Here is a 12,709-nt window from a genome sequence, read left to right on the forward strand (position 1 = left end):
TTCATTTTGTCGAGACTTAGAACACACTCTTACCAAAAAATGCTAAGGTAATCCAAATATCTTCAAAATCCAGAGTCTCAGTGAAGAAGAAAAAGCTGTAGGTATCACCTCTTCCAAATAACGCCCAGATAACGCATGAGGACGCCGAGGATCAGAGAGGGTGAATGATTTGGCAGAGGTCACACTCATTTTAGTGACAAACCCCTGGGCCTGTACCAGCCTCTTTCCTTGTCCTCCAAGCCACTATTTTCCAAAACAGCAGGTATCCCCGTAGCTGAGAACAGGGCTTCACAGAAAGCTCTGGCACTGTTTACATTTATGATCACTAATTCTTTATAGCACTTAGGACTTTGTAAAATGTATATACTTTCACTATCAAAATGGCCCAAATTTTAAGTTTCACAACTTCAATTATCTAGAAAACTGTGCGAATCCAGACTTGATCTGTATAAGATAAATGCATGTATGTGTCAGCATGTATGTGCGTAAGCATATACACAAGTCTAACTGATGTTAGATTCACTGGAACAACAATTAATTACAATACAGTGGCTTCTTTATTTTCAAATAACATCAGTAACAGTTTCTACGTGCCAAGTTGTATCTCTTGTCGAGGCTGTGCTAGAAACTCTAAAGAAACTCTAAACTTGTCAAATCCTTGATGGTAATAACCCATGCAGCTTATTTACCAGATCATAATTGTTCTCATCGACTATGTCTGAAAGGGGGTGGGTGTATAATTTTCTTACTATTTCTGGGAAGGTCTGGGGGGGGCCTTCCCTTTGATACAGTAGTAGAAAGTTCTGTCTGCCAGGATATTCGATCTGAGGTGGCTGGTGGCTGTGCAGGAGGATGATACAGGTTGCTATCGCTTAAGTGAATCTGGAACCACGACACCAGAACGCATTGGCCATGAGCCCCATGTCGATTGTGGTGGTAATATGTACATAAAGGGAAAGATTAGATATATAATGCAGATGTAATCATGTGTAATAGAGATATAATCATATATTGTATCTTTATATGGTGTATAGAGGTCTATTAAGTACCAGAAATAGGCAGTTAATAACTGTTCATCCTTTTGAACTTAGAAATCTAATGCTTAAGAACTGTTGGTGAAATATGGTACTTAATTGTACTGTGACCCAAACCTTAGCTTCCTTGCCATGAAGGGTTTCTTGTACTGCACAGCAGTTCTGAGCATAGAATTGTACTCCCTAGGTTCAAATCCCAGTCACTTACTAACTCCGTGACCTTGGATAGGGGACTACTAACCTCCATGAACCTCAGTTTCCTTACCTGTAAAATGGCAAAAATAATAGTTTTTTCCTCCTAGGGAGAATATAAGGATCAGATTAGATACTGTGTGTGGGAAGCTTAGCACAGCACCACGTGTGAAGGAGGCCTTCCATTAAGGTTAATTTTTATCACCATCATCATGCCTGGAGTCAAAGGCAATAGTGCTGTTCTGTCCTATACCAGGGCCCATCCTGTGGGGTTAGTTTGACTGTGTGCTTCTGCGCCCTGTACATCCTCACTGATCCCGGCCCTGGCTCTCTAGCAAACTCTAGCAGGTATCAATATTGGCAAGAACTGCAGGTGCTCAGGAGGTCTCGAGATTAAGTATTCCTACAAAGGAGAGTTTACCAGACCCAACCAACTGTTCCCCACATGTCCCAGGTAAGGGTGTCTCTGGATTCTCTGAATCTACTGATAACCTGATAATGTTCCAATAATTTTGAATCTGTGTGGTTGTGCCATAGGAAAAATAATGAAGTGTGTATACTGTGTTTGCATATATTGATAGAACGTTGGAATCACTCCAGTCACTGTGGCAACTAGGGTGGTTGCTCATCCTCTGTTTTGACATCTTAGAGAGCGGGGCTCTATCGTGTGTCAGCAACAGTGTGGTTTGCAGCTACCCCCCACACCTGTCATGTTGCTGGGAGATTTCTTTCCCCACAATAGAGTATTAGAAGGTACTTGGTGAGGAGAGTCCATATTACAGACCATTTGTCTGATTTATAAGTCCAAATAACCATTTAAAAATTCCAAATCAGGCTTTGTCAGGCAGCCCCACTCCTTTGTCATCTACAAATCAAACTGTTATGTTTGAAGCAATAAATAGCGAATGACTTCTACACGCGGCCTCAAAGCAGGTATCCCAGACTTGCCAATATCAAATTGTACGGTTGGGGTATTTATAAGCAGTATAGCCTGGAAATGCACCCACTGCTTTCTTCAGCAGAACTTAGCTTTTCAAATAATATTTCAGGTATATCTCCCGAACATAAACAAGATGTCAATGCAAGCGGTATTGGATTATCTTTATACCAAGCAGTTGTCACCTAATTTGGACCTGGACCCACTGGAATTAATTGCCTTGGCAAACAGATTTTGCCTGCCACACTTGGTTGCACTTGCAGGTAAGTCTGATGACTCAGGGTCATGCAGGGTCTGACTGTCAAATTTATCAAAATCACATTTAAGCAAAAATAACATTTCCAGGGAATAAAAATTAAATTTTTATCACCCAGTATAGGACTGTCTTGTGCAGGGTGATAATAAGTAGATCAAATGTATCAGACAGCCCAATTCAGCTCCACAGATATTTCTTAGGCACCTACTTTGTGGTAGACCCTGTAGGGGGACACAATTATCAAGATGAGTGATGCATGATCCCTGCCCTTGAGACCCATGCTCTGTGCACTCTGCCTCATTTGTGGACCGTGGGATTGGAAATAAAACTATTGTGTCCATATTATTCCCTTGATGTGTGCTCAGACACAGTCTTTAAGAAAGAGCAGTAGGAGGCCATGGTGAAGAACATAGGCTGCAGAGCCAGACTGCTCGGGTTCAGATCCTGACTCCACCATTTACTGGCTAGATGACTTCACACTTCACCACTCTGCGTCTGCTCTCTCTCTCTTTAGCATGGGGATCATGTTATTCTCCCGTAGAGTTGTTACAAAGATTAAGGAGTTAAGATATATATAAAGTTCTCAGAACAGTGTCTGGCACCTAGTAAGCATTATGTAAGTGGTTTTTTTAAAGCTATTTTAGAAAATGTTCTGACATTGTCAAGAGCATTTTGGGAGAAAGAAGAAAGGGGGACTTGGCTTCACTTTCCAAAATCATTTCTGGATTTGTTCAGTTGTTAGGCTGAAGCAGGTCTAAATAGGATACGTGTATTATTCACATACATGTTTCCTAAATGTAAACCTTCAGCTTCATTCACGAGAAGGGTCAGTTAGCAGTCTGGGTGTTTGTCACTACATTAGCTGACTCCTGTGAGCCGTGAGAGCAGAAATAGTGACAGCTTTGTACACTGGTCTACTGTCCCCAGCACACAGCAAAGTGCCTGAGCCTATTAGCTTCCCAATAAATACCTGTTGAATCAGGAAGTGAGTGAAAATGAATGTTTGAACAAACCAACTGGTCATATCTGCACTTCACTTTCTGGCAGGTGTCTTTGGAATAAAATGTATTTCTCTGGACTTCACGTTTCTGCTATACTCAGCCAGCTGGAGACCCAAGTCCTCTCCTTGCCTTACTTCTTCCCCCACTGGATAAAAAGATAGAAAGAGATTGTTGAAGCACTGCTATTTTTTTAAAAACCATTTTTAACCAACAACCCTGAAGTCACAGGTCCACAAGAGTGCCCTGCTTTTTAAATGTTAACCCTAGGAGGCTGCAGTGGGCAGTTCCTTTTTTCAAAAGTATAGGTTCTGATCTGTTTGACTATTCAGTGTTTACAAGTAGGTATCCTTTGAGGATGAATTTGATTTTTTTTTAATGTGGTCAAAAACAATTTGGAACCAAATCTGTTGAACAAGGTTTGTGATTAATCTTAAACTAGTGCCATTTTTGCTTAAATATGAAGTACAGTGACGAAAACTTGGGACTGACCTCTCCGTGAAAGGAACTGAATCAAAGAGAGGTTCTGGTGTGAACTGCAGACTTCTAAGCCTGTTTCCTTTTGTTATTAAATGCTACTGTTACAGCTAGGATTAAATATATAGCTGCCTAAGATGATCCCTGTAATCATTTATAATGTTGGGTTAAGTATAGAGTGTTCAGAACATAGTTTTTAAAAATCAGTTTCTGGGGTAAGAATGTGTTGCAAGCCAACGTGTTAAATGAGTATCAAGAAATGTTGCTGTTATCTAAAATCAAAAAGCCTGATGACTTCTTTGGAAAATGTAGTTCCAAATGGTTCTTTGTCCATCCAACTGATGAAGGTTGTGCCAAAGAAACCATTCCCATCTAGATATCGTATTGACCACATGGAGGCATGTTGACAACCAAGTGCATAGAACAGAGGGTAAGCAGGGTTGGGACAGTTTACTGGATTAGAAGAACAGACGCAATGCTGGAGATGAAAAGAATACCTCGACCTCAGGGAGCTAGGAGTGTGGGCCTAGATTGTACCCACACGCGTCAGTCCCAAAGGCAGAGGACGGCCCAAGCAGAGGCAGGAGACCACTCCATCTCAGAATCACAATTTAGATTCAACTTAGAAGCCCTGGGCACAGCTCCCAGGCAGAATTGGCTCTCCCAGCTAGATTTTTGTTAACTTCCAGTTGAAGGTTCCCCCCCAGTCGTTAGAATCTAACAGGCTGAACAATATGTTACCCATCTGCAGCTGTTGAGAAAGACATCTGCATTCACATTTTTAATTCCCCATATGGATTCATTCCTGTTACTCAGTCCTTCCACTTTCAGAGATTATTGAGAATTGGAGTGATATGAGCGGGGAAGCTGTCAAACAGGAAGATACTAGAGAGTCTAGAGGATTCTAGGAAGGCACTGGACTATCCAGAGCAGCACTATCCAATAGAACTGTCTGCAGTGATGGAAATGTTCTGTGTCTGTGTTGCCCAATACATGTGTAGCTGTTGAGCACTTTGGTGTGACTAGTGTGGCTGAGGGTGTGAATTTTTAATTTTATTTCATTTCAATTTAAGTTTCAGTCGGCTCACGTGGCCAGTAGTCACCATACTGGACAGTGAAGGTCTGGAGGACTCCAGCTATTTCAGAAGTGCAAACAAGTGTCCCAGAGTCATTGGTGCAATGGCCAGAGACCAGAACTCCCCATGCTGGAAGACCAACCATCACAGTGGGCCCTGAGTTCAGTTCGGATGACTGCCAGAGCTGTGTCCCATATTCCTTTCCTCTTAGGTGGTCCCAGACCAGACTCTCTAAGTGAGATGTCTGGCTTGCAAGGGCATGGTTCAACTTACTCCCGTTCTCTCTCTTCCCCAGAGCAGTATGCTGTCCAGGAGCTGACCAAGGCCGCGATGAGTGGTGTGGGCATTGACGGGGAAGTGCTCTCGTATTTGGAATTGGCCCAGGTTTGTAACAATTTGCCTTTCACCTTTTAAGTGTGTTCAACCAGTTCATTTAATGCTGATCAAACATTCCGCTGTTGCATCTGTCTAAATAAAGATGTCACCACTGAGTCACAGAGGGCCCTGTGTACACTGAGAAGATCTGAGAGTTTCACGTTTCATGCACCATTCCCCCTGCTGGGCTTCGTTTGAGAAAACAACACGGACCCTACCCCACGCCAGCCCTATTGTCCCCCGAGGCACCAGCTTCACATGTGGGAGAACAATTTGGGGCATGATAGGGGAAGGTTCTGTCTCTCCTTGTTTGAATTCTTGGACACATATTGGCCAAGATCAGACAGTTTCTAGAACCCCATGAAGCCCTGTAATGCCCCACCTCTCACTGCAGCTTTCCTGGGGTTTTCCAGAATCAGTATTTGTTAATAGCAATATTGTGATTCCATAATCCCTGTACACACTTGCACTCTTCCAGAGAGGCCCCGAGATCTGGCTTCAGCTTTGTCCCGAATGACTTACTCAAGGCACAAACCTAAACTCTGCCTCTGTTTCCTTATCCGTAATGAATGGGGATGATAATTCACATCCTATCAACCTTACAGATTATTTTGAGAATCAAGTGGGAGAGAATGTTCAAGAACGAGCAGTGAAGAGTAGAATCCTGTTGCACGTGTGGGATGCTTCGTCCCTGGCATAGACTGACTGACACTGAGTTTACTGACACTGAGTTTCATTCTGAAGGAATGAAGAAGACATTCTTCGGTCCTTTCTTCAGCCCATTGGGTTCGGTTTTCTGTTCCCTCTCTGTTAGGGCCGAGGTTTACTAAGCCTTAGGTCAGGTGATTTGAATGGCTCTTTCTCAATCAAGGGAGAGGAGATGGTTTCAGGGAGAGGAGGGAGGCAAGTAGCAGGTCAAGTTGCACAGGAACGGTTTGCATTCAAAAGGGGGAAAAGGCAGAATCAGGCTTTACAGCAGCCTCCTGGTTTGGACTTACGCAACGAGTATTTGTGGTTTTCTCCACACACATCGGGCACTGCCCCAGACAAAAGGACACATGGATATAAATGGCAGATTCTCTGCCCTCGGGGCAATCATAAACAGAGAAATAGACAGAAGCCCACGTTATTAAAATCCAGCGTGAAAAACAGCCTCATAGAGGTTACAGTGAAAACCCAGAACAGGCATCTGTTGCAGTAGGCTCAGCAAGGTCCCATCAAAATGGGTTGTCCATACTTGGAGTTTGAGGTCTCTCAAACCAGGTCCGGGGCACAGTTTATGACTTGTGCTCTCTCCAGTAAGTACTCCTCCTGGAGAAAAATGTAATGACCCAGCATTGCATGTAGGGCCAGTCTACTTGATGTAGTGATTTGCAGTTGTGTCTCTTTGCTCTGGGTCCCCGCCCTGACGAGCCTCGGCAGGAAGAGTTTAGGCTGGAGCCTCCTGTACCATAGCTCATTCATGAGACCCTTGCCTCGTGGCATGCTGGGTTTATTTAACCATCAGCGTGCGGACAGGTGGCACCCGATCTGTTGCATTTTCCAACGTCCAGGATATGAACACCTCCGCCTGACCAGTTTTAACAACGTGAAATTGCTGACCTCGGAGTAGGGAAGAAATGTGCACCGTTGACGCTCTTGGGCAGATCCAAGCCAACTCCAGCTCACCGGTGCCCGAGTCTTACTTTCAGAAAGAAATCTGATCTCAAGAGAAGTTGGAAGCACCAGCAAAAATGGTCTATAATGTTGGGTTTGCAACTCTCAGAGTTTCTTGAGTTATTTTCTGGGGACATCAGCTTTTATATGGGCCTTTCGTTCATGGCAGAGATGTGGGCCCCCGAGGGAGCACCCTGTAGGGTTTCAGGGTTTCGCCTGATCAAAGAAACCTCAAGACCCACAAACTGAACGGCTAGCCAAGGACACGGACAAAGTGTGGGGTGGAGGAGACTTGCCAAACTTGGGGAGGAATGGGGAGGTGACTGTGGCATTTTGAGCACCAAGTCTGTTTTGGTCACAGCTACCTCAGCTGCTCCCTCCCCCCGAGCATCTGCTCAGAAAGGAGTCGTTGTGGAGTGTCGGGTCCCTGCCACCCTGCCCACACCACCCGCTCTTCTTATGTAACCAAAGGACAGGTACACATTCCTCAGTCTCCTTTTTCAGATCTTTGGCCCCAGCAAGGCGAGCTCTGACCTGCGCCACGGAGTGCTCCGTGGCTGAGGCTTCCTTAACCAGAGTCCGTGTTGCTGCTTTGCTGCTGGCTGGCACCTTCCAGAGGCCACAGTCATGAGTCACTAGCGGGCCAGTGGCAGGGGAGGCTGGGTGGAGAGGGGTGCTTTCAGCTCCTGATCTGATACGGTGATTATTTTTGGTGCACCCGTCACAGGGGTAAGGAAGGGGTATGCCAAGCGCTATATTGGGCTGGCGTTGGCACCATAGCCAAAGTCAAAACACTGGAGTCAAAGCAAGAGGTTTGCCGAATCAGTCACGCGGGCCCTTTATCATCTCTGTCACCCCTACGGTGGCTGACGGTTTCTCTGGGGCCCCACTTTAGAAAGTAGAGTCTGACCCCCTTTCTGGTCACTTCCCTGTAGTTCCACAACGCCCACCAGTTGGCCGCCTGGTGTTTGCACCACATCTGCACCAACTACAACAGCGTGTGTTCCAAGTTCCGCAAGGAGATCAAATCGAAATCCGCAGGTGAGAACACAGGTTCCCATCAGTCCGGTTCTCATAGGCTCTGACTGCAGCGTTGACCCTCTGTGCCCTTGAGCAGGTGTACAGGCCCCAGGCAGCTCCGGGGGAAGTCCCTGTGATTGGCTGGTGGTCACATGCCCGTGACGCGACGCAAGGAATTGTGGGGCAGGAATCCTCCTTGAAGGACTTCATGCTTGGGAGATTTGCGTGGAGCGGGATCCGGGGTTCCCTGCCGCAGAGCATGCGGAGGGGGTGGGCTCACCCTTGTCTAGGGAAGCATGCCGAGGAGCAAGCTTCCGCTCGGAAACCAAGTGGTCCTGGGTTCAGGTTCTCCGTGCCCAGCTACTTCAGGCAAGTGATTCTAACTCTCGAAACCTGAGTGTCCCAATCTGCAAATGGTCGTACCCCTGATCCCTAATCCCCACACACCGGGTTGTTGGGAGGATGTAGAAGGGAGCATATACGAGAAGCACGGGGCACAGAACCTAGAATATAGAAGCTCTCGACAAACACAGCGGGTCTCATCATCTGCACCCTTCCTTCACCAGACAACCAGGAATACTTTGAGCGGCACCGCTGGCCCCCTGTGTGGTATCTGAAGGAAGAAGACCACTACCAGCGCGTGAAAAGGGAACGCGAGAAGGAAGATATTGCACTAAATAAACATCACTCAAGACGAAAGTGGTGCTTCTGGAATTCGTCTCCAGCAGTTGCCTGAGGGGGAAGAGACAAAAATCAGTCATCTGACACACCACTTTTAAAAGCACTACTGTAAAATTAGTCTTATTATTAGAGATAAGTCGTAGTTCAGGTTTCAGGCACTGATCTTCCTCCACTGTTGTGCATTTATCTTTGTCGGGATCAAAGCACAAGCTCCCCATCAATGAGCCTGGACAAAAAAGGGAAGTTGATGCTCACTGCATTCCTTAAACTTATATGTATATTTTTTGTTAGAAGGCTTAATAAACTTTAGTCCGTTACTTTGTTTCTTTTTATACCAAGGAAAAAAAAATCCAGCTTTCATGTTTCAAAGTCCCAAATTAGAAAATATTTTTATATGGTCTCTTGTATTTTGTTGAAATGAAAATACTATGTATTACTTTATTTTACAGGCCGCAAATTAACCATGAAGTCGCCCTGTGATGCTCTTGGCCCACATGACCACCAGGCATTATTGCATAATTAGAGGGTTATCCTTTGGTTGTGAAGTACAGGGTTGGAACGAAATTCCCCCAAGTGCAAGTTAGAGAGTGTTTAATCTTTGTTCTGCCGAATAACAGTGGTATAATTACCAAGTCAACTCCAAGAATGTGTATTTACCATATTTGCCGTGTAAATGCTAGTAATTATATGGTTATATGTGCCATGTAAAATACAGTGATACCAAGTCTTCTGTTGTTTAAAATGTCCAGATTCAAAAGGATAATCTTTATAATCATTAGAAGGGCTTATTCAATCCCAGCATTATCCAGGGCAAACCCACCGGTGGACCTGAACCCAAGAGATACCGTAAGAGCATTGGTGTTTGGGTGGCTGTGTGAGGGTTTGTGTCTCTCCGTGTTCCTCGATCTTGCCATGCTTCTGCGTGCAGATTCTTCAAAGACTTGAACCGAGATGGGCAAGGGAAGGGATCCCCAGCCTTTGTCCCATCATCTGCAGGCTCGTCACATCTCACCCACGGAAACAGGCTTCCTCAGGTCTCTCACCTGCAGCCAACTTCACTTTGTAAGACACGCATTTTTAACTCTTCCCAGGGAAAATTCAGGCCGCTGTAGGAGTAGGCTGAGGCAGACCGCCCACCCCTGCTGAAGGTCAGCAGGGCGTGTGAAGGTGCAAAGCTGGAGGCTGGGTCGTCTGGGGTCCCTGCATTCTCCAACGCAGACAGGAATCTTATTCCAAGAGTCTAGGAAATGGTGCTATTGTGAGTTAGTCCTGACCCTTTGTCATTCTGAGTTTTCAGTGTTAAAACAGAAAGTGTTGAGCAGGGGAGCTTTGGAGAGGCAGTCAGTCCTTGCTTCTCTGTACATTAAAATGTTACAGCACTCATACGGAGCATTTTAAGGCCCCAGCGCCATACCTGCCGTGGGATGTGGCATGACGGCGGCGGGGGCTTATTTTGTCGGGAGGTCAACTTACTGATGCTGAAGGCTGTTGATTTTTCTTCCTAGCTTTCGGAAGTTGGAAAAGAGACAGTTGAGTCCAAACCCCAATGTTGACAACCATATGCATTTGAAAATCTACCCAGATTACAGATGGACATTTATTACTGGCGGTGGATACACACCAGATCCAAGAGTTTGGAGAGGCCCAGGAATGCCTCACCCTCTCATGACAAAGGAGAGGGCAGTAGAGTAGAAATGGATGGTTGTAAATGCATCTACTTTAAGTTTTGGTCAATAGGGTTGTAAATCATTAGCAGAAGGAGAAAGGAGACAAAATGAGAGGATAAATGTCAAGACTCAGGAAGAATTGACATATATCCCATCATAAAATGGTAGAAGTTGAGTTTTTAGTGAGTGGTCAGAGTTGAATTTATACAACCAAAGTTCCCATGTGATTGTAATCTTGCCAAAACATAATGGACATATAAATGAACCTGGGGTATAAGCAATAATATCCACTAGTGTTTGTTATCAGCTACTGTAACCAAGTGGCTGGTTCATTTGGTTGATGCTGATTATGGCCTTTAACCATGGTGGTTTGTTTCGTGTTTTTTATTTCACAAAAAGCCAATAAAATTGTTTAGCTATAAAATGCCTCCTTTTTTTTTTTTTTTTTTAAGGACTACCAAAATATCATGTGTGTGACTTAAATAGCTTTTTCTGAAAACTATCAAAACCGTAAAGGTGCTGGGTCATGGGGGCTATGTATGCTTCCATAACAAGGCAGCTTCAATGACTGTCATCTCTGTTTTCGGTTCGGCCAGCAGAGTTTCCAGTGCCACCATATACAGGAGGGACCTGGCTTCTTGCTCTTGGATAATACAGTTATGTCACTACATATGGTAGAAATTGGAAAAAACAGAAATGGTGTCTGTAGCCTAAAGAACTTATAATCTTGGTTTTGGACAGTTCTGCCAGCAATGAAGTGAAAGGTTGCATCGTGGGCTCATGAAGTCAACCTTTTCTTTAGAAGCAGATCTAAGAAGGATTTTGGGAAAATCTGCAAACAATTTCTGAACTTCTAGGTAGCATACTGTTTACCCAAACTCAGGGGGAAGAAGGGTCTCCAAGCAGATCTCACCTGGGCATTCCTCTGAGTGGCATATTCCCTATAACTCCATGGAACGGGGTTGACAACTATACAAAATAACTGCAGAGAAAAGACCGTGAGATTTCCAACACCTTCCCACACCTTTCAGAGGTGGGTGGTCCAGATCATGGCACCGCTTACATAATGCATACCGGTGGAGTCTTACCTATAGCAAGCACTGGTCTAAATTTCTCCCAGAGCAATGCCTGGCAAATCATCAAAGATTTCAATAACCCTGCACTGGCATTATAGGAAGCTTAAATCCTACTGGTTTCAAGGTAACTCAAGTATTTTCTTTATGGACACTCAAAAACAAGACTCCAATGTTTCTAAGAAATTTTTTGACACTTGCTTCCATTGTATGGTATATCAGTTGAATTTCATCACTGTGACATTCACTTCTACTAGTCAGAGGAAAAAATGAAATGAATCCTGAGTTTGGAAACTTATTTTATGAGCGCAGCATTTCGGAAATGAATGCTCTTCTGCAAACTAAAGATTTACCAGGCTTTTTCTTAAATTGGGTATTTCTTTAATCAAATACCCTAATTGGATACAAGTGGACAAGTAGCAATAACTCCTCTTTTCTAATAGAATGTGACCAGTGCATAAAAAATATAGAGTTAAAAGTTAGCCAAGGAGAATGTGTTTGGGTTAGATTGTGTGTAAGTAAGGAAGAAGCAGTGCAACAAAGAGGGGGGGAAAAAAGCTAAGGACAACTTAAAAAAAGAAAGAAAAAAACCAGAAAGATGACTGACGAAAGCTATAGAGGTTGCACTAAGCATTCTGAGATACAGATGTCGTCTCTTTCTTCCAAAGGCTAGGTTCTGACATAACTCCATCTCTCATGACTTAATTTATCTTCAGAGGAAGACTTTGCTCTCTTGAATTTCCAATTAGAAGGCAGGCAATGTAGGGGCCCCTAGGTGGCTCAGTTAGTTGTGTCCAACTCTTGATTTTGGCTCAGGTCTTGATCTCAAGGTCGTGAGTTCAAGCCCCGCATCGGGCTCCCAGCGTGGAACCTACGTTAAAAAAAAAAAAAAAAAAAAAAGGGCAGGTGATGTATGCAGCAGGAAAAGGCACTGTGACCTGGAAAGGCAACGCTTCTGGAAAAGCTGTGCTGATTCCCTCTGGCTGGATTTGAAAATTCTCTCGTGCCAATAGCACCTTTAAATGGGGTGTTTTCACTTAAGCAACGCAGATGCATGTTTTTTCTCTGGGCTCCTGTGCAGGTGCCTCACCAGTTAGATATCATTAGACTATAGTGTACAAAATATGGAAATAATTTAGGAGCAGTAACTCTTGGGTGGAAACAGACATGAAAGTGGTAGAAACAATGGTAAGAGACATGAAGTGACTTGTCAGCCATCACTCCTGTTGCTTACTAAAATTTCTAGGAATACAACATCTTGGTCACT

The 12,709-nt window shown here is 44.4% G+C and overlaps 1 protein-coding gene across 15 annotated transcripts in view; it reads left to right on the plus strand.

The window, feature by feature from the left end:
- The window catches only part of RHOBTB1 (Rho related BTB domain containing 1), a 119,867-nt gene extending 109,074 nt beyond the window's left edge, over positions 1-10,793 (plus strand). For all 15 annotated transcript variants that reach the window (XM_081824190.1, XM_081824195.1, XM_081824197.1 and 12 more), the window contains 4 exons: positions 2,276-2,426; positions 5,266-5,354; positions 7,937-8,042; positions 8,588-10,793. In XM_081824190.1, coding sequence (XP_081680316.1) covers positions 2,276-2,426; positions 5,266-5,354; positions 7,937-8,042; positions 8,588-8,757 — 516 coding nt within the window. In that variant the 3' untranslated portion in view covers positions 8,758-10,793. The remainder of the gene's footprint in view (positions 1-2,275; positions 2,427-5,265; positions 5,355-7,936; positions 8,043-8,587) is intronic.
- Positions 10,794-12,709: the final 1,916 nt, after the last annotated feature.

This window comes from Leptonychotes weddellii, chromosome 6 (genome assembly GCF_054177405.1).
Source record: "Leptonychotes weddellii isolate Sample4059 chromosome 6, ASM5417740v2, whole genome shotgun sequence".
Lineage (NCBI taxonomy): Eukaryota > Metazoa > Chordata > Mammalia > Carnivora > Phocidae > Leptonychotes > Leptonychotes weddellii.